The sequence below is a fragment of the Oryzias melastigma genome, linkage group LG5 (assembly GCF_002922805.2).
Source record: "Oryzias melastigma strain HK-1 linkage group LG5, ASM292280v2, whole genome shotgun sequence".
NCBI classification, from domain to species: Eukaryota; Metazoa; Chordata; class Actinopteri; order Beloniformes; family Adrianichthyidae; genus Oryzias; species Oryzias melastigma.
The window spans coordinates 19,787,623-19,814,474 of NC_050516.1; the positions used below are offsets into that span (position 1 = coordinate 19,787,623).

The 26,852-nt window shown below is 36.0% G+C and overlaps 1 protein-coding gene across 2 annotated transcripts in view; it reads left to right on the forward strand.

Annotated features, from left to right (window-relative positions):
- LOC112145406 (metabotropic glutamate receptor 4) overlaps nucleotides 1-26,852 on the forward strand; it is a 186,692-nt gene that overhangs the window by 118,857 nt on the left and 40,983 nt on the right. For both annotated transcript variants that reach the window (XM_024270600.2, XM_024270601.2), the window contains exons 4-6: nucleotides 14,653-14,788; nucleotides 16,891-17,045; nucleotides 17,358-17,498. In XM_024270600.2, the coding sequence (XP_024126368.1) occupies nucleotides 14,653-14,788; nucleotides 16,891-17,045; nucleotides 17,358-17,498 (432 nt within the window). The remainder of the gene's footprint in view (nucleotides 1-14,652; nucleotides 14,789-16,890; nucleotides 17,046-17,357; nucleotides 17,499-26,852) is intronic.

Here is a 26,852-nt window from a genome sequence, read left to right on the forward strand (position 1 = left end):
GTATGTCTTGTCTGCATTTGTACCTAACAGTGTCTGCATAGTTTGGTGGGAAATGAAAGTAGGGGATGATGGATGAGTATGGCTTGTTTAATTAGTTACATTTATTTGAGCCAAAGATAATTACAGAAAACATCACAGCATGGTGATTTAAACAGCTCCAGTTTCTTTGTCTCTCAACACATTTCTCCTCCCATATCCTCTGGTGTTTCCGTTCACAAAACAAGTTCACTTATTGTTTACCAGCCATAAGAGCACACCTTTCTCAGTGACTGTATATAAGAACTCAAACAAGTGAGTGACGTCACTCAATTATGAAAATGACTTACTACTGGCTTTTTCTAGAATTATGGATGCCACCATGTTGGAGCCAGACAAGGTCAGTTAGCAGTGATTGGTTCAAATCGGTCGAGTTAATATTTATATGGTAACCACTCCTGCCAATCAGGAGTAAGCTTGTTGGAAGGCCACACCCCTACCATTAGAAAACGAGCTCGGGGAATCTGTCAATAGAACATTTTAAATGTTTGACGTGAGGCTGGATACTTTTATTGAAGCATCTGATTAGTCAGTTTATAACTTGAATACCTTGCAATTAAAAAATACAATAAAAAAAATTATATTAAAAAAGGTGGTAGAGCAAGAATGGTTATTCAGACAAATCTAATGACTGAGTACTAGCTGTTTGTTTCGCAGTAGAAATCTATGGGATTTTGGCGTCTTGGAGCAAACGGGTATTTCCTATTTGGAACATAATGGGATAGGGGTCAATTAATCCAGTTCTCATATACAATGAATTACTTTTCTTTAATGCAGTAACTCCCCCAAAGGTTAGACAAAGGTTAAAACGACATCACCATTTTTTTTCAATTTAAGCAATTGGTAAGATGCCTTTTACAACATTTAGTGTCAATAACAGTTCAATAATAATTTACAATATAAGACCATTACTAAACAATTTGGGAATGAGGGATTGCAGGCTCTTTGATGCCAGAACACCATTGTATTAAATAATACTGTGAGACTAAATCTCCTTTGGTACCTAACACCATGTTAAACTTGCATCAAACCCAAGTATCTCAGCCAGTGATGACTAACAGCACTTGAAATAAAAATATCTTTGGCACAATTTTATGTATTTATTTATTTTTTCACAAACTCCAATTATTCCAAAGGGTGACATAAATCTCTGATGAATGAAATGTTCCTCTATTATAGCTTATCCTCAGGGCTGGATAGCTCTGAATACATGAGGCAAGCATCTGTACCAGCAAAATCGTATAAATACCTCCCACTCCAAGCAGCATATTCCACTGAAAAAGACTCTGATATATTTGAAAATCCTGTTTTGTGATTTTTTTTTTGTCTATGCCTAAATCCTATAGAACACCACTGTTACAAAACAATTTTCACTGAGAAAAATTCAAATAAAAATGTGTTTTAGCCATTTTTTTAAATCTTGTGAAATTTGGTAAGACAATTATGTTATTGGATAATGGAAAAATTGGCCAAAGTTAATTAATAGGAAAGCTTTGACTACCTCTGCAGAGCTACAGTAAAGTTTCACTGAAGATGACTTTTTCTGAGAAGGGCCAAGAAATGTTTAAAGCCAGGAAAGTTACTGGAAAAGCAGCAAATGCATGTAAAAATATTTGTATCCTGCACCTCAGTCCTCAAGCTGCAATTATCTGTCACTGCTTTGCAACAGATAACCTGAACTGATGTCTACCTTCCAGCTTTATGGATGGAAAATGGGCTTACTTTTTGTCCTTATGAGTACCCAGATCTCAGCAGTTGTAATTTTACAGTTCAATATGTCTCTCAGGACTCTCTGCTTACAGGCTTAGACCATGGTTTCTGGAAGCTCCCGTGTTCCCAGGCAACAGGTCTCTTTGATGATGGGAAATTATTACTACATGACGTCATTTATGGAGCAAAAACACTTCTAAGTAGGTTCATGTCATATCTGGAGGCACACAATTTTTTCCCCAAATGATTTTCTATGTTAGTAAAAGGCCCTCCATTTCTTAAAATGTCTTTTTCAATATTAAAATGTAAGGAATGAAAAAGTTTCTGCTTAATTTACTTCTTAGTTTCAAATACTTTCTGAAATATTATATACATATATTTTTTTTATTTAGTTTTGGAGCAATTTATTTCAAACTGTGCAAAAATAAAGGAAAACCAGTGGGCCTTCATTTGTGACTAAACAGTTGATCCAACAGCGCAGGTTTATGAAATGTCAGACACCCATGAAGATGCATTATTTAATCATTGCCAACCTGTCACTTTAGGTGACCTCTCCATAGACACACATAGAGAAGCGTTAAAGCCAAACTTCAGAACAGTAGGGGCCCACAAGGCATTTTCCTCCACAATATGGCATTTATGCTTTTTTTTTCCCCTCTCTCTTTTTAATTAACAACTCTTGAAGGTAAGCAGCAGTCAATTTTGCAGAGAACAGGTCAAAAGTGAGAAATACACAGGAGGAACCACAGGTTTCGGGACAGAATTGAAAACAATTTTGACAAATAATGATTTTTACGAATCATTTATAATAAAGCAGCAATTACTTTGAAATCTCAGAGGCAGTAAGGGGTCTGGCTTCATTATTATTTGAATATCTAACATTTGACATTCTTAGTTTATATTGTTAAATTGATAGTCAATGTTTAAGAGGTTTCACACTCACATTCTTGTCACTATCTATATTATGCGTCAAAGACAGCAAGTCAGTTTACTGCAGTCAAATTGACAAAGTTGTACTTGTACTGTTACATCTTGCCCCGAAAATTAAAACTACGTAGGTGGTATTTATTTTTGAAAAAAACATATTTTTGTTTATACAAATGTGAAGCTTTAAGATTAAACTGCATACAAAAATCTTCTAAAATGAGTCACTTTCCATAAAAATTGAGTTTTTGCCAAATCAATTTTGATACAGAGTAATATTTCTCAGTATTGTTACACTAAGACTGAACAACAAATTGAAATATGATCAGCTTAAGAGAGCATGCTACGGTGCATCAGTTGAGGTGGGCTGTTTATGGCTTATAGCCGTTTTGCACAGACTGTTATTATTATGCTGAGTTTTGTCCTGCCGTCTATTATAAACCAATTTTATACCTGACAATAATTGGTTGCATGGTGTTGCTGATGACTCACACAATCAAGTTATGGGAAAGAGTACTAGGAAATTAGATCTGAAGTGAACATTTTTGAGCAGGGTTGTGGTTTCTTACCAAGAAATAGAACCACAGATGTCATATTTTTGGAGTACTTTTGGAGAAATACAGAGAAGGTTAGAAGGAACTGCATTGCGATTTGTAGATCTATAGAAAAATCTATGACAGAATACAAAGAAAAGAGGTGTGGTTTTGTATGTATGAGTCTGAAGGGGTACATTACAGTTGTTCAGGGCTTGTATGTGTACACTAGTGAGGAGTTAAAGGTAAAGGTGGACCACGGCAAGGATCAGCTTTGGGCCTTCTTGTTTTTCTGGTGATTGACAGGCTTACCGATGAACTTAGACAGAAAACACTGTTTGCAGATGACATTGTGTCTGTGGTGAGAGCAGGAAGTAGGTTAAGGAACATCTAGAGAAGTGGAAGTTTGGAGAGGAGAGGAATGAATGTCAGCAACAGCAAGACAGAGTATATGTTTGTGAATGAGAGCAACCTAAGCAGAACAGTGCGTAAAGAAGGTGGAGAACTTCATAGCCTTGTTTCCACTGAGCGGTCCGGTACAGTCCAGTAAGGAAGGATACGGTACGGTCCAGTTAATTCTGGCGTATGTTTCCACTCAGTTAAGCCTCACTTCCACTGAGCAGTTTGTTTTCCCGGCGCATGTGCGGTGTAGACTGCTAGCGTATCATCGTGTCATTGTAGTGCTGCGACTAGAAAAGCAACAGCAACGAAGGTCATCTATCAGCTCGTCTCTTTCTTGCTTTATTTCTGGTACATTCTGTATAAAAGGGTTTTAAAGTTTTTTTTAAATTAGATTGTGAGAAAGAAGACTACTGCTTTACCAGTTTAGCTAGCTTAGCACTATATTGATGCTTTCTAATGTCATCATCACTTTCTGCTCCTCAGCAGGTGGCTACAACAGCTCCACCCAAACCGGCCCAATCCGTTTTTCTAGATTATGTATAGTTATGTACTGTTTAATGGGTCAATTTTACAATGGAAATGCTAAAAATACCGGACCGGATTCTACTGGACTGCTCAGTGGAAACAAGGCTTACAAGTACCTAGAATCAACAGTCTGCAATGGCACGAAGGAAAGAAAAGGTGTAGAAGGCCAGAGAACACCAGTCTGTTGGAGGCCTATTGAAGGAACAGTGATGAAGATAAGCCATGGTGGTCTGAGATAAAACAGGTGAAAGCTGTGATGTGGAGACAACTTTGAAGAAAGATATGGTGTTTGGCCTGAAAGTCTGCTAAAGGATTTGCAGGAGTTCCACTAAAATCACAAGCTAGCAGAAGGAAATCATACAGCTATCAGGAGGACAGGTCCATTAAATAATTAAAATATTCATGTCATTTTTCTTCACATGACTATTTTTTTTTTTTTTTTAGAAAAGAGTTCAAATCACACTTCCTCTGTTCTGCTTCCATTTTATAATTAGTAAACAAGTAAATGGTTGCCCTGGAAAGCTTTTTTAAAAATATTTTTTCTCTGTATCTGAGTTGCCAGAGTGTGCTTGAAAATTCAGTCAATTTGGTGGCAGTGAACTATGACACTATTACAAAGTCAATTAGGTAGGCTACATTCTAAAGCACTTCTGTTCTGAGGGCAGAGTGTGTGGATTGAGCCTCACCAAAGGGGCTTGTGGACTGTAGTCAGAGGAACGAGGTCAGGCAGAAGTCAATTGCTTTGATTGAAACCGCTGCCTTTACTTCAGAGGTGAGAAATAACACTGCAGCCATTATGCAACTGTCCAACGTTTTAATGTCTCACACTTTGAAAGCCTAATAGCTATGACATGCCTCTGTCAATCTAGCTGTTAGTGGGATGCTTGTGGATGACATAACGGAGATGCACGTTGGCTGGATATGCAATAACATTCACTTTTGTTTCTTTAAATGTTGCATCATTTACGCCGTTCTCCAACTTTTTTAGCGCTTGGGCTTTTAAGCTTGCAACATGTTTCCGAGTGAGAAAATTGTGTAAATCAGTTGATTCCTCTCTAATGTCTGCTGCAAACATTAACAGCACTTCAGGCTTGCGAAAAAAATTTACCCTCTCTCTCATTAATGCGAATGCAGAAAAATATCAGTCTGTGCTCAGCATTTTTTAAACTTATATTTACAAAAATGCTACATACCAAACGTTTATGTTGAACAAGCTAGATAAAATGCTGTATCATAGAACACAATGGTTGTGTACAAACTCCTTTATTACATAGTGCTCTATAGTGCGCTCATCATCTTGTTGAGATGTCTGAATGTACAAATCCAAAACCCTAAAAATGTCCCAGAAGTCTGAAAAACCAATGGGCATTGATGCTCAATAGATTGGCAAATATAGACCACAATTCATTGGATTTGAATGATTTTTCAAGCGTATTTTAATTATTATTTGTCTAATCATCCAAGTTTTCATCATCAGAACACAGTGAGTTCATAAATAGTCTTAGTAAAATGCTCATACTTAATAGGTTTTTACTTTGGCAAAAACTTGAGTAATTTGAATTAGTGTAAAATATTCTGTTTTTCAACACAAACCACAATCATCACCCCCCCCACCGCTGTGCTTCACAGGTTTAATGAGATGTATATCTGTTGTTGTGGTTTTTGTCAGACATTAAAAAGCTCAATGTAATGTAATATTTGCAACTGTGAGTTTATATTTCTAAAAAACACATTGTTATTACTTGTTACTTAAAAAGGCTTTCTGTTGGTGACCTTAGAATCAGGGCTAACTAGTTTCCCCTCATGGATTGTTCTCTCTCACACTTAGCAACACGTGACACTTATTTATAATACAAAAAATTTAAAATCTGCTTTTTCCTAATAGTTGTCAAAGCTCCTGGTGTGATTCGAGTGGATTCAAATCTTGATTCTTAAGCTACGTACTTCATCACAAGTTTCTTGAGTTACAACTGAGTGTCTTCTCGTGATGTTTCAATGACAATATATATATATATATATATATATATTTGAAATTTTAGTTTAAAATGCATTCAAATACAGCAACTTTTGGCTTTTTAATAAGTGCACTGACCTTCAAAAATGTGTGTTTTTTTATTTTTATTTTAATGAGCCGGTTTTAGCTTGCGGCATAAGTAGGAGATTGAAGTCATTTGTTGCTTGAATAATGGGGTGTGTCAGCAATTACACAGTTGATTGGGGTTGCAACATTTATCTTGTAATGTACTCCGGATGAATCATTTAGGCTGATATTATATACTCTGGCTACCATGTAACAATCTTTAGCTCAGTTTGATATGTGTGCGTTTTGAACGAACAAACAACAAACTGTAAAGGGTGGATAAGGACAAAAAAGAAAGAATCTGTTATACTGTGACGCTGCGTGTTTGCACACCTTATGCTCTAACACTTTCATTTTGATGCAGGCTTTAGTAATGGCTAGAGACAGCTTATACTAATCTGTAAAAGCTCCAGGTGGAAATCTCAACTCACTTAAACTAGAGTGTCCTTCAGTGTGGCCCTGAGAGACCAGATCAAAATGTGTCTTCAATCTGCAGGAGTGTATAGAGGGCTAAGCACATAAGATTAGATCATATAAATATGGTAACAGTGTTTTAGCACTCTGATCTAGTTTCTCCTCAAATCTTTGTGTCCAGATGTGAGCACTATTTCTCTAAAAGGTCAAAGTCAGCATTCAAATCACTTTGCTGTCATTCCTGAGACTTGCATGCAGTTTAGTTGAGTTTAGTTTAGTCATTCTGCACTGGGATGCTCAACATTTGTGAAGGACAGTTAATGAAACCTTAAACAAAAGGTTTAAAGATCTACTTTGATGCAAGTACTGTTTGGGGGTTTTTAGCACATTCTTGTGGCATTTTCTTATGATTAAGGACAAGTATAAAGAAAATTAAGGTTAAAATTGCATTTCTGATTATTTCTTTATTCAAATTGTGGTGAATCAGGAGCAGACAAAACAATTCCGTTTGACGTAGAAGCGTTTGTTCTCCTTGTCCGGGCTGGCATCTGGCTCAAACTGTACGACTGGATAGCTCTGACATTGCTCGCCATTTCGTTGCGCCGGTAATGTTAGGTTGAGGGAGTGAGGGGCTGTAAGCTAGAGGGAGAGCACGAAACAGATGGATGACGGGAAGGGGGAGGGCTTACTCCATGCAAACGGTCCCATCCACAACTAAGAGGTGAATTTTTAATGAACTAGAATCTGCAGAAACTATGTCCTACTAAATGAAAAAAAAAAAAAAAATTATGCTATTTTGGCTAAAAAAACAGCATAATTATAATTAAAAATACCACTGGAAAACTTTTAAAATAGATTAAAAGGTGATTGGAGTGGGACTTAATGCATACAATAAAAAATATATCAAATATTAGCACAGTGGCCGGCGGACCACAGATGAAAACTATCCGTTTGGCTAATTTTAGCATTTTTAAAACCATGTGTTTTGTCTTATTTAACCACCTTAAATAGTATAACCCCTTTTATATAAATAAATCCTGCAGGTATCTGCAATTTTCATGGGAATTTCCAAGAAAAAATAAAATACATAAAATGAAAACTACATACTTTATTATGACACACCCTTAATAAGTTTAAACGATATATTTTTTAAAGCTTGAGTTATTGTGTTCTTCATTATTTTTCTTTTATAACTTTAATAGAATAAAAACATTACAAAAATAAACAACATTTAAATGTTTTGATGCCATAAGACTCAATTTGCACTGCCTTGTTAATTCTTTTCAAATGGGTTTGCAGTAAAGAGTCAGTTTACTCCTTTTAGGACAAATATGGGGACATTGAGGGCTAAATTATGAAAATCTTTCTTTTTTTTTATTAGCAAACAGATTTTACAAAAACATGTCAAAAGGTCCAAAAACAGATATTCAATTTTCTGTGAACTGAAAGATAATTATTTTTTTTTCTTGTTTAAAACAGTTGGAAGTGAAATTATACGTAGAAGGTATGATGGAGTTTACTAGCCAAATTTCTATGAGTTCACAAAAGATGCCATCATCATTAAGACAGAAAAAAATATATATTTTTAAATTATTTTATGGATAATTTGCTTAGATGCTACCTTTACATATGCATTTATATACATTTATTTTAGAAGCATTCACATTATTTAATTACATGCAATGTGAGTTTTATTTTTACAATTTATTGTAAGTCTCCATATATATATTTTTTAAAATTTTCTATTCATGACTAGGTCAGCCAGTGAAGACATTTCAGATATATTCCAGGATTTATTGGATGGGTTTCATCCCTCTCCTGTTTTAGAAACATTTTTCTTTGGATGAGTGAAAAAGTAACATCACAGAATAGAGTAGAGTTCTCTGCTCAGTCTGCTGCCCTCAGAACAGTTGTAAAAAACATTGAGTTAGAGAAATGTATATAGAAACCACAAATGTAATAGAAAAACTCAAATTACTTTGCTCCATGCTTCTTAGTTTCAGCTTCACATTTCTGAAAATCTGTTGTCACAACATTTCGATCAACAGTTCATTTTCCTTTTTTTCAGCCAGTGTTTTTGTTATAGAGCATATGTCACACACCATTGACAAACGGGGTTTACTTCAGGCTGAGCGTGACTACCGTTTGATTGATAGTTTTGTTCTCACTTGATTTAACAGAATGTTTCCGAGCAGAAGCAAGAGATCTACTAGCTTTTTGTTGACTTGAAATGGACAGGAACGCGGCAGCCTTTTGAAGTCTGAAGCAAAAAGTGGAATGGAGATGGCAAGTGGCACATGTTAATTATTTACTTGAGTGGCTTTACAGACTAAACACACAAAAAGACAAGAGTGCTGAACTAATAACTGGGGAAAGATGTACAATTAAGAAGCGCAGTGGTGCAGAAAAAAACAACAAATTGTATTTTCAGACCTAATACTTTTGCATTTTATTGGCTTAATTATTAGAACTGAGCATGAACATGATGAAACAGAATGCACCACAGAAGAATCTGCACTAGTAGAAACTGCAGCAGAACAAATGACTCACCTGTTTCCTGTCTGAGCAAACAAATCATTAAGCTTCCTCTGTTTTCAGCTTCTTGGGCTCTCAGGTGCAGTTAAAGGTGCACACTTGAAATGAAAGGGGAACAGCTTGAGAGGAAAGGACTTTAGATCTCCTCACTTATCAATAGATGCAAAGCAAACTAAAAGATATATGTATATTTTTGTGTCTTGCAAATGCAGCAAATACATTGTGGGTGTTTCTTTGAGCATTATCTTTCAGCTTCTTAATATGCTTTCATTTTACAACTCGCACATGAGCTCTGTGGCTATTCGGCTTCTGTGATTTTTATAAATTATGTGTTAAACAGTCCCTGAGGAAATAAGAACAGTCAATAGTGATTTTAAATGTCATCGCTACACCTGCTAAATCAAAAGTCAACATACAATATTAAATTACTTTCTGCAATCCTCAATTATCTTGCAATGACTGATCATTACAGGTAATTTAGAGCAGCTTATATTCAACACTACTTTTTCTTTTCTTCTGTGGAATAAATTCACTCGCTGACAGAAAAGGTTTGTGCATTACTTATTTAAATTAGAGCATAAAGCTGTAGCGCTGCAAGGTTAGCAATTACACCATTGTTTTTACAAGTTTAGTCCAGGAAACTACAGTTGTTGTTTTTTTTTTTATTACTTTAAATTATTGCACCAATGCTCTGACAGGGGAAATGGGCTGATGTAAAATTCTTACTTAAGCAGAATGCTTTTGTCAGCTCATGTGGAGTGCAGCCTCAAGATGTAATTCAAGATTTTAGGTGGCTTTTCTCTGCTTTCAGTATTAAAATAAAAAGCGCTGAGGCTGCACAGTCTAATACATAATGCATTCATATATTGTGTCTTGAGTTCTTTGCAGTTTTCCGCTTTATTTTAACAAACCCATGTGACATGCAGTGGACCTAGAGGTCAGTTGTAAAATTATTTCTGATATTGTGCTTATTAAGGGGAAGTAGGACAGATGCAGTGATGTCATTTATAAAACAGGAAATATACACTTAGTCATAAAGTACTATTTTTAGTTTTTTTTTTTTAATGGAATTTTAATTGTCCCCCAAAACATATCTGTCCCATTTTACTTTAAACTGCTTAAAATGTAAAAATCTGTTCATTTACACAAAAATTTTCCCTGATCAGTATGGTGTTTCAACATAGAAAGAGAAACAATTGTTTTAGTTTTATGTAAGTTCCTGAATATCTGTGTCGTAGATTATATCATTTGAATGTCAATTTCTTTTTTCTCCCTTTTTTTCATCTACAAATGAATTGCTTGTTGTGCTACATGTATTGCGAGTTATTTATTTATTTGTCGTCATATATTTAAATTGAATTTGGTATCTTCACTTGATTATTCTCTTTTATTTTTATTATGAATTCTAGTGCTTTACTGCACATGTCCCAAGCTGTATTTAGAGTGTTGTGGCAGAAAGGGAAACCACCATATAACCAAAGTGGTTGTTCACCTTTCGGCATATAGTGAATTATCTTTCACTCATCTGTGCATATGACTTGGCAGAGTGCTTTATGCCGGACGCCCTTCCACACAACCCTGTATTTTATCTGGGCTGGGGACCGGCACAGCGTGAAGGGTCTTGTCTAGAGACCTACACTGAAAATGGCTTGTTAACCCCCCCTGGGAAATAAACCCAGTTTTCCCATGCATCAGTCCTGCATGCAGCCACCCTGATCAGCATAAAACCAGAGACAAGTCAAAAATGTGAATCACAGCTTATGTTTTGTGGTGATCCTCTAAACGGAGCAGCTGAAAGGCAAAAAAAAAAAAAAAAGTTTCTTTGAATGTATTCTGAATGCTGACTAAAAGACATGGTACTGAACAACTGTCTTAGCAAGGACAACAGAGCTTCTTCTACTTTTATGGTCCCCCAAGTGGTGATTTCACTAAATAAAACAGTTATTGTTCATAAATATTGGTTGAAAACCACAACAAATTATAGCAATCAAAAATAAAATATATGGAGAAGTTATCTATTATTTAGCAAAAATGATTGCATACATTTATGTCATTGTGTTTTCTCTGAGTACAGTTGCCATATGTAAAAATATTATTCACTGAATTCTTTTCTCCCCCAGAATACTTCATATTATAATGTATTCTAGCTTTTGTTTGTTTTCTCTAAATATGACTTTGTGTTTTGACAAAGCAATAAAGTTGTTTGTGCAAAGTTTTGTGAAGCAGCAAAAACTCTCTCTAACCAGCCTTGAAATAGAAAAAAAAACACCATCAAAAGTTTTTAAACTCAACTCCATACTACAGATTTAACAAGCAGACTTCACCAAAGTCATTTTATTTTCTTGATCCTTGACACACTTAAAAAAAGAGATTAGCAGGTTGGATGCATTCTATGAGTTGATAAGATTGGAGTAATGCAGGCACAAACAGCAAAAGCCGCTGAGTTGAAAAATGTGCCCTCCATGGTCATATTGCGTAAACTTTAAATTACATGAACACAGCAAGTCCACTTTGTGCGAGCAAAGTTTTGCAGTTCCAGGACAAAAGGAAACTAGTTGAGGGGCTCATTGACTTCCTCAAGTTGAACTTTTGATACATTTACATTAAAACCATCAATCAGTTCATGTGCTGCTGGTGCAGAAAGTAAAACACTGTTTTTCTCTGATAATAAAACCAAATCCAATTATTTTAATTTGACATTCGCCTTGTTATTGTCTTTGTGTTTCCTTTGTAAATATGAAAAGTGCTTAAATATACACAAAATCACAGAAAGCACGAATAAGATGGATCATACATCATGACTAAGACAAACTGCTCCATTGTTAGCAGCCTGACCCTGTAGCAGCTCCATGAAATTCAGTAAGGAAGCAACAACTAGAGTGGCATGTAAAAAAGTGCAGAGTGATGCGTGTTTTGAATGACTCTCATTTATCTAAACCCATCCATTTAAATAAACAGCCGAAAAAGACTGATAATGGAGGCTGTTTGAGTAAACACGACAAGTGGGTCATTGCAGCTACACAGCTGAAGTGATGAAATGTTCCAGCAACTGCAGTCAAGTAGTCACTCGCTCTGTGCAGCAAAATACTACAAACCTTGAGACACTGGGATATAATCCATAGTTAAAAGTGTCAACTCATGAACAGTTATAACTGAGTTTGTTTTAATAAAGGTTCTGTGGTTTGTGGATGGTCAATAATGTTGCCCACTAGTTTCACTTTCTGTAAAAAAAAAAAAAAAAGAAACGTGTACCGTAAGTAAGACTATTAAATACTATCTAAAGTTTTAGTGATGACATAAAAGTATAATCGCAATTCATAGGAGTTCTGAAGACAAGGACAGGTAACAGTCCATTTGTGGAAGATCCAGTGGAATGCACAGAAATCTGACAATGTCAAAGGCAGTGAGTAGTGTTGAAGATTAACCAATTAAGATTTCATTAAAGAAAAGCTTAATATAAAGGTGTTTTATATAGTTCTGGAATGGCAGAACATTTGACAATGATAAAGCCTGGAAGCCTGTTGTGGATCTTGTAGGCTCTATAGTCAAGTCCTGCTATTGGTTTGATGTTTTCCTTTATTGTGAGTGACCAAACAGATAGACATGAGAGAGTAGAGATGATAATAGCATGAAGATAACTGTATCAGAGATTAATAAAAGTACACACATTTAGTTTTTATGTTAAGTGGTTTGCTTTCATCCAGTTGAGATTCTGCAGATCTGTGTTAACTTTGTCACTAAGTAAGTCAACGTTTGAGCCAGAAAGGAAAATAAAAGTGTCATCAGCATATAAAAGAGGATTAGAAAAGTTAAGAACTTGAGGTAGATCATTGACATAAAGAACAAAGAGGAGGGGAACTAAAACAGTGCCCTGTGGAACACCCATAGAGCTCTTTAGTGGCTGTGATATTGTTTTTACTGTCTGAGATCTATCACTTAGAGATGATACAGCCAGGTTTATTGCTGGGGAGGACAAACAAAAAGAACAAAGTTTGTGTAACAAGGCTTAATGAAAAACTTTATCAAAGACATTTCAAAGATCTCTGTATATAACCCCAGTAATATGACCTTTTTTTAGTGACATACTAGTTTGCTATGTACTGGGAGGTATAGAAACCATGCTGGGAATTGTTGAATAGGTGATTTTCTCAAAGTAGGAAGTTAATGGTTTGTGTCATATTTTTATTTTTTTAAATTGCTTAAAACTGTTGGGAGAATTGTGATTTTACATCATAGACTGGGGGCAACAGATGGCTGTGTGGTGTAATCATATTTTTGGAAATTACACCGTTCCCTCCTAACATTATTATAATCAAAATAGAAACTTTTTCTCTAGACTGTTGTGCTTTCTGAGCCCTTTCATTTCACTTCTTAGGTTTGTTAGTTTATCTTCTAATATGCAAAGTTTTGGCTTTGGACATCTTTGACTTTCTCTTTGTGTTGAAGCGATCCAATATGCTTGTGAAGGAAGCTGAGCAGCATGTCAGTGAGCAGCTGCTCAGTAGTAAGTGTCAGCCTTCCTGTGTTATAATTGACCTGATACCTGTCTGGGATGCCCTCAGAACGTCTGATTAAACACAACAATTTGTTGCCTGTTTAAAATATCTGCATGCCTGACATCAAAGACCGTTTGATAAATTTCAGTTTGTCAGTGACGGCTCTTCAGCTCTGCCAGGGATCCAGGTGTCACAGAGACTCAGTCGCATCTGACAGTTAAATCAGGAGAGACTCTGACATCCTCACATTCAATGTGATGACTGTGGTGGCAGCCATAATACCACGGTTTCCTTTCCTCTTTGCAGGACTCAGATTATACATTTTCATAAATATGAATGCCACATAAAAATGAATGTCGGAAATTTGACTTTTTCATTGTACTGTTTGTGTTTTATGTATATTTGCATCTTCAACAAAAACCTACTGAAACTACAAAGACACAGAAGGGTTGATTGCAACGTGGATGGTATGAAACTCATTAGGCAGCATTACACATCCTTGGCAACAATAAAGCCATAATTCAACACCGTTTCTAAGTTAGAATTCCATATGGAGCAGGAAAAAGAAGTAATGCATCACTGCAGCGCATACAGGAAGAGCTATAAACAGAACATGTTCAAGGAAATGCTTCTAATTGTTTCGCTGGTCCTATTAGAGGTGCAGGAAACTCTTGTGTACATTAATGTGCCACTGCGATGCACACTCACAAGAAACGCTGGAAATGATCTTTTATGAAGCAAAACAAATCTAAACATATTTTGCCTTTTATGTTTTTGCAGGGAATCAAGGTAGTTGTCGTAGTGTACTGTTGTTGTTGTTCTGACTTTGCACTCTGAAGCTTTTGACACTTTTGACAAGATGTGTGATCATAGTTTGTACAAACAATTATTTGCATTTTTAAGCATGATAAAAAATGGAGCAATGCTTTTAGTCTTCTTTTTAGAGAGGAAAGGGGAATTCTGCCAAACCTTACATTTCTAATTTATTTTTTTCTAGGTATTGTGTGCATCTCACAGACCGTCAAGATCCCTCGGGAGCCAAAGCAGGGCGAGTTTGACAAGATCATCCGCAGACTCAACGAAAACTCAAATGCAAGAGTTGTCGTACTTTTTGCTAATGAAGATGACATCAGGTAATACTGTTGGTCTTATTAAAGAATAAAAAAAAAGAAATGTTAGATTGTGTTCATCTGAAACATAATGCAAGGGTCTCCTCACAGCACAGCATTTATCATTTAACATTATTTATCTATCCTGTCATTAAGAACACGACTACAAAATATGGTTTGTTTAGTTATGATAGGTGCCATTCAGATTTTCAAAATGAAGCAACTTAGGATATATGTAGAGATGCTGTCTGAGTGTGAAACCTGATAGTGGTCATTATATTGTTTGTAGTCCAATATTGCATTTTTATCCATTTGCACATTCTGTTGGCAAAAAAAGAAAAAAATTACAAGCATGACGAAACAGTCCTAGCTGGGTTTAAGCTGAATATAAAGACCCACTCTAATGAAAATCTTGTTTTTAGTGTTTCAGCATATTCCTGTGACCTTTTTCTGATGATGGAGGACATTTATAAAGAAAATTAAGCTTAAAATTTCATTTTTGAGTTTTTCTTTATTGAAATCATAATAAATCACAAGCAAAAAATTAATTAATCGATTTGAATCAATTTAAACTTAACAGGTCAATAATCGATTCATAAAAATATAGATAAGTTTATCACATAAAGATAAAATCTGCTAGTAAAATCACCCAGTGGCCAAACTGAAACGCCCTCCTGGAGAAGCAGAACAATGTTAATGATCTGAAATTTTTTGTTAGAACTTCTCCTTTTGAGAAACCCTGTAACAATGTATTCTATCAACAATATCATTGTTTCACTGATAAATTTGACAGTATGTCAACTGTAAACATTTTCAAAACATTTTGTAGATTATTGATGTATTTCTAAACAAATGTGTGTAAATGTGTAAACTGTCTAAATTCAAAATTGAATTATATTAAGTGAATCAAAAGAATAAAAAAAATCGAATCGATTCAGGCTCTTCGAATCAAATTGTTTCTGGAAATGATCATCAATACCCAGCTGTAGTGTTAAACTCAACCGCACAGGGGCCAAAGTCCCAAACACCTTAGGTCATGGGCTGAACAGGATAAACATTTATTGAACTCACTAAAACAAAATTTATAAAATTTATGAAACTTTAAAAATATAATTTAATAACGCTGAACAAACTTCGGGACGGCACCGTAACCTGGTACCGGTACCCTAGCCTGGTCCGTGTCTGGTACCACGTCTGGAACCAGTACTGATCCGCATCTGAAGCCAACTGTCTGATACCGGGTTAAGGTTAGGATACTGGTGCGGTCCGAGCACTGGACCGGTACCGATTTGTGGCCTGAAGGTTGGGGAGCCTTGATTTAATTGGATGTCAAAAAACAACGAGGTTGGGACACCCAAAACGTACATTTTTGACACAGAGAGGTCCTTAACCATACATCAAAATGTGACGACTTGGGAATGAGAATGTGATGCAGTATGTTACCAGCTCAAGATAACATCGGGGCCGTTAATAACTAAAATATAAAATGACCTGGCGGGTTGGATAAAATCACTCAGAGGCCCGGATCTGGTCCCCGACCTTAACTTCAACACGTTGAATAAACCAATGGATGATGTGAAGGGGGGGTGGGGGACTATTTCAGCACCAACGGTCCAACATTCAACTCAGATATTAATTTTTAATGAACTACTGCTGCTCTGCAGAAACCATGTTCTAGAAAATGACCGTTTTGGGGATTTTGGGTAAAAATTGCATAATCATAATTAAAATCCCACTGGGAATGCTTTTAAAATAGATCAAAAGATGATTTGAGTGGGTCTTTAAGCGTTAAATTTGATTTAAACAGGCCGTAAGCATAAGTTGTCACAATTTGTGACGTGTTGCACAGCTGACAGAAGAAGGAAAAACCACCCCCTCCAGGCCCACCTACCAACTACATTTAGGCACAAATGGTAAGGGATCACTCGTTGTGCAGCCAGAGATGGTAGGCCATCAACCCCCTGTCGTGTTTTCGACACACTACGTTGCAAACGGTGTGCTGTGAGGAGGCCCGAGGCCACCTCTGCCACTTCACTTACAGATGGTTACAGATTACAAGGTAAAAAGTGCATCTGGTTGGAATCCTGACCTTATCCAAGGCAACATGTGTTTCTTTACTTGTGCAGGCGACTGCTCAGCGCAGCAAAAAAGGCAAACCAGACCGGTCATTTCATCTGGGTGGGCTCGGACAGCTGGGGATCAAAGATCTCTCCAGTTGAGCATCAAGAGGAAATGGCAGAAGGAGCAGTCACTATCTTACCAAAGCGCCAGTCTATTAGAGGTATCAAGATGGGCTGTGTAGACATCAAATGTCACTATGTCCAAAAAGATTGTGCATGCTCAGTGAAACTTTCCTTTCAATACGACCAGAGCTTTTCTTTGTTGCTGTTTTAGAAGTGCAGCTTTGCCTCTCATTGGATCATCAAAGATGTAAAAAGGAAAATTGAGCACATTTAAAGAAAGAAATGGAGTAAATGGGTTATATATGGGATTTTCTCTTTCCCCCTATAGGAAACATCTTAGAAGATGCTCACACATTGTACCAACCCTGTTGTTTACACTGAGTGACAGAAAACCCATTGATCTGTTTTAGGGTTTGATCGTTACTTCATTAGCCGAACACTGGAAAACAACAGAAGGAATATCTGGTTTGCTGAGTTCTGGGAGAACAACTTCAACTGCACACTGAGTCGACGTGCTGCGAAGAAAGGGTCCGGGCACAAAAAGTGCACAAGTAAGACATTCTATTTCCTCGTTCAAAAAAAAAAAAACATTCTGTTTTTTTATTATTGTTCAAACTTTTAACTGCTGGAAAAACGGCACTGTTAATGTCAAACTGCAGATGACACAATCAGCTGAGGAGGGAAAGTGTTTAGACAGCACTACACACCTATTAAAAAAGCAGTGGATGTTTAATATTCACAATCGCTGCTCATCTTGCAACAAATTTCTTTGATGCTCTGCATTTCTGCTGAGTCATGTTCGTTTACTCGGAGTGAGAAATGAATGCTTGGATGGGCTGCATGCAGCTGTCTGTTGGCACAGTCGCTTGAAAGAGAAAGCCGTTGCATGTTTTATGATTTAAACATTCAGGTCATAAAACATGCATCACACTGTGATTTCCTCTCAGTGGTTTCCCTACTTTTCATCATTATAACTCACAGCCATATTTCTTTGAAAGAATATTTGTTTAAATATATTTTGAATCTTAAGGGATCTCAACCAACCTCTAAATAAACAAAATGTTTCTTTTCTTTTTCTTTTGTAGCTCCTGTTGTGTAGTTGAAGAAATGTGCAACATTACAGTTGTGTAAAAATGCAGGAAGCTTTTGATTATCAGATCATTTACATTTAATCTAAATGTAGATAATATGGGCATGCTTGCTTCATTGCTGTACTAAGGCTTAAAAAGTCTATGAATTTTGGACCAGCTAGATTTCAAGTTTGTTTGCTAACCTGCTTTAGTGTCACAGAACTCTGGATCTTAGAAGAGCGCAAATAGGGAAAAACAAAGAAGCATTTTTAAAATTAGTACATATCTTTTGCAATTATTATAGCACTCTTGTTTGTATATCAAAGGTGTAGCCTAACTTTGATTTAAAATAATAAAAATGAAAAGATGGGTTCACTTAGTATAATGAAATACACATGTAGTGTTGGCATGGAAATTAAATAAAATACAGATTTGGAAAATTATTATTATTATTTTATGTTATTTTTGTTTAAATGAAACCACCCGAATAAATGAGTTCTGAGTTTTTTGTCGCCAGGCGCCGGTGGTTACATGGCGAGTTGACCTGAGTTTTGTTTTTAAATGTGCTTCATTCCTTTAGTCAGGAAGCTGCCCCTTAGTCTTACTTATATACTGTAGCTTTGATCTTTAAAGGTTTATTTTTTTATCAAAAATATGTTCATCATTCAAGCTTATTTGTCCTCATTTCTCCATTATGAGACTAACGATGTATTCAGACTGGACACATTTGGTTCCTTCAAAATCCGGAACACATTTTCAGTCTGAATATACCCAAGCGGGACCTGGTCTGGGACCAGGAACCGCTCTGACCCATCTTTTGAAGTGGTCTCGGTTTGTGTCCATTCTGTGGGGAACAACTGGGCCAAAACAGGAGGATTATGGGATTGAGCCTACATTTTTTAGACCTTTGATTAATAAAAACAGATGTTTTACATTTTGTCAAATGAATAACTGAAGATTTTCTAGAAGTAATGATTCTTCAGGTGACTGAATTTTATTTTATTTGGTTCTTTTCATGTATTAAATCTCACATCAAAAAAATTCTATTAAGTCCTTTCAAACAGATTTTTATTTTTTTCTCCAGACTTTTAAAGCTGTTGAACTCTCAGCTTTAGGTCACAGAGAATCTGATGTAAGCATCCAACACACAGGTTCACTGAGGCCACTGCTTATTGTGGTAAACACTTGGGCTATTTGGATCTGAAGTCGAAATGTGGATTGCAATAAGATTGCTTCAATATGAGAGACTGTCATGAGGTAAAAGATCTGTTTATTACAAATACAAAGATTTCTTGCTCTTAGGAGTCACGAAAACATGTAGGCAAAGAGCAAAAGAAACAAAAAAGCTGAACCTGAAATTCCTTGAATAGTTGAGGAGGTAAAGGTTACCCCAAAAAACAGGTATTTGTTACGAAAAATATAGTCACGGGGAGACATTTATATTACAGTTTATTCTGTATATACGAAATTAAAGACAGTAAACAAATCCTGAGGGCAACCTTCAAAGCTACTTGAACATTTTTTGCTGAAACTTGATAAACAGTCTTACTCTCTGACAGAGACTAAAACCTGACATGAGTTGCGTCTATTCATTTAAGCACACCAGGAACGCCTGAAATATTCATGAACGTCTACATTTGAAGCCTCAGTGATCAAAGAAGAAAGGTGACAAAAGCAGAGATGTGAAGCTTAATTTTGTGATTATTCAGCTTATGAAGTGCTGTAACTCACTCAGATCATAGTTGAATTTTCTCACTAACCAAGTATCCTAACAGTATTATAACTCCATATTATTCTTTTACAGTCTGTTAAGCTGCGTCAGCAATGTGTTTAATTCAATACAAACATGAGCAGCACACAATCTAATCTGTAGCATTTTAATAACTTGTTGTCATCTTGTTTTTAGAAACACATTTTTTTCAGGCCTTGTAAAACTGCAGCCTTTAATATTAGTTTTTCACTATTGAAGCTTTTTAAGTGCCTGTTTGAAGGATGAGTGCTACCTTTACCATGAAAAATGTTGCCACTTCATACGACTCACACAAGCAAAGACACAATCTTGTTTCCTTCTTTGTCATCAATGTCCTCACAATAGTCACTCAACTGTAACACATAACCAATACCTCAGAACTTTGCAACAAAAATGTAGTATGTAGAAGTATGAAACATCTTGTTGGAATACAATGTAGATTTAAAAGAAAAAAAGTCCAATCATCTAGAAGATGAAAGTATATATTTCAAATTAAATGTATTTTTAATAGTGAAATTTAGACTGTTTACTCTTGAAGACATGAAAACTGCAAGGCCTTATGAACGTTTCCACAGTTGGTTTAAATATGAATCTTTAAAGGATGACAGCAAGTTATTAAAATGCTACAGATTGGATTGCTTTGCTTATTTTTTAATTTGCTTATCCACATTTTTGACACAGCATAAAAAGACTGTGGAAGAGCAATATACAGTTTTAGTATACTTCAAATTCAACTGTGCAACAGTTATAATCTTAGTGTGTTACAGCACTTCATAAGCTGAATAATCACAAAATTAAACTTCACATCTCTGCTTTTGTCACTCTTCTTCTTTGATCATTCAGGGTTCAAATATGGGCTTTCATGAATATTTCAAGCTTTCCTGGTGGGGTTGAAGTAACTGATGGAACTCATGACAGATTTCTGTCACTGTCAGAGAATAAGACAGTTTATTTAATAAAAGAAAAACTGTCTGCTACAACATAAATGTTGAAGTTGCTTTGAAGGTTGACTTCAGAAGTTTTCTTGACAGTTCTTACTGAATAAACTCCAAATATATACAGTATTTTTCCTCCTGACATCTAGTTTTTCCACAAATATCTGTTTTCTAGGTAATCTTAACTATTCAATGAAACTACTCCTAGATTCAGGGGAACGTTTGTTTCTTTTTCGAAATGTTTTCATGTTTCAGACTTTGATTTCTAAACAGAAGTGCCAGAAATATCTGTACTTGTAACAAACAGATCTTTTTTTTCCCTCATTTTAGTCTTCCATATCAGTTTTATTGCAGTGTATGAGAGAAAAGACTTGTGTTTGTGTGTTTATCACAATGACCTCAGCAAACCTGCATGTTGGATAATTTCCTCAGACTCTCACCAACCTAAAGCACAAGAATGAGAGCTCAACAGCTTTAGAAGTCTTTGACTCATTACTGCTAAAAAATTGTTGCTATTTAACCAAATATTTATTAATATTTTAATATTATTATTAAACAGAGATCTCAACACTAAGGTCTAATCACACACCTCTATATTTTAGGATATCTTCTCCAATTAGGTTTAGTTAAAAGTTTATTTCTTGGTCTCACTATTTTACGACTGTCAATCATTTAAAAAAACTGATCAGATTAATTACACTTTTGAATTGTGATTTATCATAATAAATCGCATTGTTTTACCAGGTAAATTTTACAAGACAAAATGTGGCTTTTGAACAAAAATATGCCAGATGGAACCTTTTTCCTTTGTTTTTATTGTCTTGAATTTTTTTTAAATTAATAAAGTGTTAACTCATATATCTCAGAAGTGTAATTTATGTGCACAAAACACAACAGTAAAATACGCAGAACTTTAAAGATTTTTATGTTTGCAGTACTACTCCAAGATAGCTGACATAAAGCCATAAGAAACAAACATTTATTAAAGAATTATGTTTATTAGATTGTTTTTTTTAAAACAATAACAAGAATAGAGTACTAAAAACTGGCTGACTATTTAATTATTTTGCATTTCTTATTCATGGTATAAGTGGGATAATGCCCAGCAAAGTGTGCTTTGTCCGAAAGTTTAGTTTAGTTATTTATCAGGACAGCGTACACACGCATTGAGTTTAAAAAGCAAAGATGCTTGCACTAGATTGTAGCTTAATACCTAATTTCTATTTTTAATACTTTACAAAACAATCAATTATGCTTAAAAGTGATAAACATATTTACTAGTTTAAAAAGTGTTAAAAAGAAATGCAATATAAAACACATTATCAAGCATGTCATAAAACACATATACAACATGAAATACAATATAAACCATTTTAAATTTAGTATAAAACTAATGCAATAAAAACACATTTACCAATTTAGAAAAGCAAAGTGAAAACACAAAAATAAACATGTCTACAATTTATAATAAAACAACTACACCAATGGTCTGGTTCTCTGATAGCCATCACATGATGTGTATATCAGTGGAACATCTGATGGAAAAATACCAGCCTGTTAATGTGAGCAAGATTGATGCTCCAGAATTAATTTTTTGGCAGCTTGCAAAAAACAGCGGAAGTCTGCTATGTTCTTGAGATTTGTTGGAAGTTCATTCCATTCCTTGACAACTCCACAGGAAAAGGCCGACCGAGAGAAAGTAGATTTTCTTTCAGGAACACTGCAGTCACCTCTGGATACAGACCTCAACACTCGGCCCCTGAGCTGAGAGCATGGCTGTATAAAGTTCTTAAGAGGAGGTGGGGCAGTGTCATGCAACATTTAAACTACCAGGCGGATATCAGAGTACCTAATCAGTACCTGATCAAAACTTAGTATTATATGTTTTTCCAGAATAAAACAATGGTAGTAACGCCTGGATTTCTTGTTGAGAATTTTCAAAACCTGATTATGCAGAGACCTAAGAGGTTTTAGGACGATTACGGTGGCCTGAGACCATGATGTAATGCAATATAAAAGATACAATATGATCATGGCATTGAAATGATAACAGGTCTCTGATATGTTGAAAGTTGGCGATGTTACATTTCACAACGTTGACACTGAACGAAGCGAAGCAGAAGACCGTTCTTCATGAAGTGTCATTATTTTGTTAGCAAATATTAATGCTTTTTTTTTTCAATTAATCGCTTGTGTTAAAGTTGAAAGTTTTAGTTAGAATACAATTTTTAAATCTTTAAATATTAGGGTTAACATATCATAAGCAGAATAAAATACAACTGTTGGACTTCCAGAATGAGATGCATTTAAAAACAAAAGTCACTCAACCTAGGTCAGTTTACCCAAGTAACCACATAAAGCTGGTTACAGATAAAAAAATAAAATAAAATAAAATAAAAAAAAATAAAATTAAAAAAAAAAAAAACGCATAAATAATTGGGCCAATGTAGAGTGGTTTCCACTTAGCAACAAAATCAATCAATGCTTCCAAAACCTTGTTTTACATATATTCTTAGTTGTGATTTATGACAGATGCATTTATTTATTTTTATTTTAATTTATTATTAATTATTTTCTAAATGTTATTTGAACTATTTTGATATTTTAATTACTTTTTGCAGATTCAAGTGGAAATTGAGTGTCAATAGTTTTAAATTAAGAAAAATGTATGATGTAAACTTAATAAAACAACAACAAACACAACCTTACAGTGAGGAGGCAGCACTCTCCAACACAAACATGACATTTAATTGCATAACACTGATTTAGATAAGGAGTGAAGCATAGGGGAGGAACAGATAGAAGAACAAACCAGACATCACCGCACGACACGATGCTGAAGAATCACTCACCCTCATATTCGTACTGAAGGGCAGTTTTGTGGTTTGTTCGGATGAATAATGTCTCTCACGGCAGAAAACACGCAAACCCCAGGAAATCAAAGGGAATCAAAGTAACTGCCTTTCTACAGTGAGGTGACAGTGCTAAGCACAGAGCCACCACTCTGCCTTGGAGCCACATGTGGGAATGCACCATGTGCATGAAGTTTCCACACTCTAAATGTTTTTTTATGCTGTGGTGAAATGCACAAAGTGGATGTCGTGCAGATTTTGAATGCTACAAATCCACAGATACACAACAGTGAGTCAGATACATTTTTAAGTGGCTGCATTTATATAGAGTCTGTGCAGCACTTGCAGCAGGGGGCAGTTGAGCAGCTGACCACCTACAATAGGGTGTCCACCGTTAAGTGCTCCCCAACCCAGATCATCCATTATCAATGTTTTAACTATTAAAAAATACAGTTGCAAATGTAATAAAAAATAAATATGAGTTCAATGCTCTATTCATGATCTATTTTCCAAGGATACATTTTGACCTCCAAACCATAACTTGGAAAAATATCAGAGAGGGATTGATTATTATGTGGATCACATTTTGAATTATAAATTCCAAAAATATCTATCCAAAGTAAAACAAGTCGGACTATATTTAAAATGATCCCATTCCTAGAAAGTTAAGTCTAGATGGAACACAAAAGAACAACATCACAACACCTTTGTGTTGGTATGCAGCAGGTAAACATGAGCTCTACATCACTGAGGACAGGAGTGTCAGCAGGATTTGTTTCTACCAGAGTTACACGTTCCTGCTTACTGCTGAATGCTACGATGACTCATGTCCGATATTGTGAGACTACAGGTCATCTCAGTTTATTATGAGGATCCATTTTGATTTCTTTATTCTGGGCTTTTTGCCAAATATTTGTATTATAATTTATTATATGAGAAGGAAAAAAAAAATATTGTAGAACCAAAAAATAGAGTAAAAAAGGGGCTACAGAGTCGACTTTAGGGGCTTTAGACCGAATGTCAAGTGTCTGGCAGTGTTGCTTACCTCAGTGATAACTTTGCATTATGCTTCAGTGACACAGTGCAGATAATAGCATCAGAAAAGTGTGAGTTTTTGCTAGAAGTCATTCACGTTGAAACAGATTATGTCTTGACTTAACAATTATTATTAAATAAATCTGAAATCAGGCTGGGTAAAAGTTTCTTCACATTTTAGTTGGGTGCTGGTATTAAGCAGCAAAAAACTTTTAGCTGAGTGGCTTGCAAAGTACAGCAGTTTAGCTCGTTTATAATAATTTAACTGCATCATCAATACTTGGAACGTTGGGTGCCCTCCTGGCCAAGGTTATTTTCATTGGATGGTTAAATCAACAAGATCTGCAGATCAATAGATGGAATAGAAATGCACAAGCATCTTTTATGGCGATGCCCCAAAAAACGAAGTAAATCCCTCAATCAAGCACTGAATTGGCTTACCCTGTAAGCCAGTCAAACTTAATACACAAGTAAATAGTTTTTTGTAATTATTTCATGGTAGGTTCTTTTCTGAATTCTACATGCCCACATTAGGATGACATGCTGGTAAATGCTTTAGAGGCGCCGGCATTAGGGATTACGCCGCTCATCTGTCACTTACCGCGTTCACTGCAGACACTTTAGCATTAATCTCTGTGAGTTTGCGTGGAACAAGAATGTGAGCGAGTTTGTTTGAAGTTTGACTGTAACGTGTGAGGTGAGTGCTGGTGGAGGGCTCGACACCGTCCCCGAGGCAGCTGTGTGAGCCGAGCCACAGCCACATGGGGCGTTCTGCAGAATTATTAGTGTCCTGAGAGGGTTGCACTTCTCAGAGGGATCAAAGGGAAAGGATGCCATGGGTGGCTGGAGGGGAGAAAAAAAAGTCGAACTTGTCTTTTATCTGTCAGTGAGGAAGATGTAAAACTGATATTGATTAATGTGGAGAGGAGAGCTAAGGTAGAGAAGGACCTCTTCTCGTTCTGTGAGCTTTTGTGTTTTTGCCTTTTTGGAAACAATGTGGGGGAGCTGCAGGAAACAAAGCAATGCAGATAAAGCAAACATGTGCTTTTCCATCCAACCATCTATTTTTTAAACCACTTATCCAGAACAGCCTTGCAGGGTGGCTGGAGTATTTCCCAGCTTGCACTGGGCAAGAGATGTAAAATATTTTTGGACAGCTTGCCAGTTTTTCAACAGGAGGATTTTCTTTTGCGCTGAAAGTCAATTCAGCAGATAACAGGCTTTAAGCATTCTTTGTAAATGTGTAATTGTGAGTTTTCTGACTAATGCTGTGTTTGCAGTTCAATTTCTGAATATAAGCTATTATTAGATGTAGAGCTTAAAATGCTTCTGTGATATTGTTACTGTATAAATCCACTTGTGATCAAACATTTGCCTTTAACATTTAGCTGCTTCCTGTTCACATATTCTGCCAAAGAAAATTGTCCAAACAAAACCTGTGCTTACAGACAGAGGAAACTTGAGCGTTTCTTGAAATGGAGTGTTAGAAACTTTTTCCTTGAAACGTTCTAGCTTTTCTCCTCACAATATAGATAGTAAATCCTGATTTGCAAGACATTATTTAGGTCAATTGAAGCCAAAATCTAAGCGGCCATGGTGTAGCTTTAGGGCGGTCGACCTCTGATCAGATTGCAGGTTCAATTCCAGTCAAAGTGTCCTTGGGCAAGACACTGAAACCCACCCTAGCTAGTGATCATAGGTTGGCACCAGAGTTCAGCAGTGGAGACGCAATCAGTGTGAAAATGTATGTGTGTAAATTGGTGAAGGGTTACCCCGTACTCACACGGCAAGCGTTACGGCTCCGATGTGATCGCTGGAGTCTTTACGTAACTTCAAAGTGTGAGAGGAACCTCCACTGCATACAATCACGTCCGACCTCGGGATCTGGCCTCTACGACGCTCCAAATCTGTTTTGTTGGCTTCAAATTTTCACTGGATGCTTGAGCTGAGTCGTAGCATTTTTTGTGAAGTTGGGGTTATTGACGACCTAAATCATAATAAATTGTGGGTTATCCTGTTAACCGACGACGTGAGTTTGGAGTTTCACGTGGTTGGACAATCCGTAGCCTATGGAGACATCTACTGTGGCTAGAATTCTCCCGTGTTGCACCTGAGCTGTAGCGGTTGCAGTGGGAGACCGCGATTAGGGTTGTAAAGCGCTTTGGGCCTCAGTGGAAGGTAGAAAAGTGCTTTACAAATACTTACCATTTACCATTAAAATGTGTTGTCTTTTCTCTAAATTGATCAATCTTGTCTATCAAGC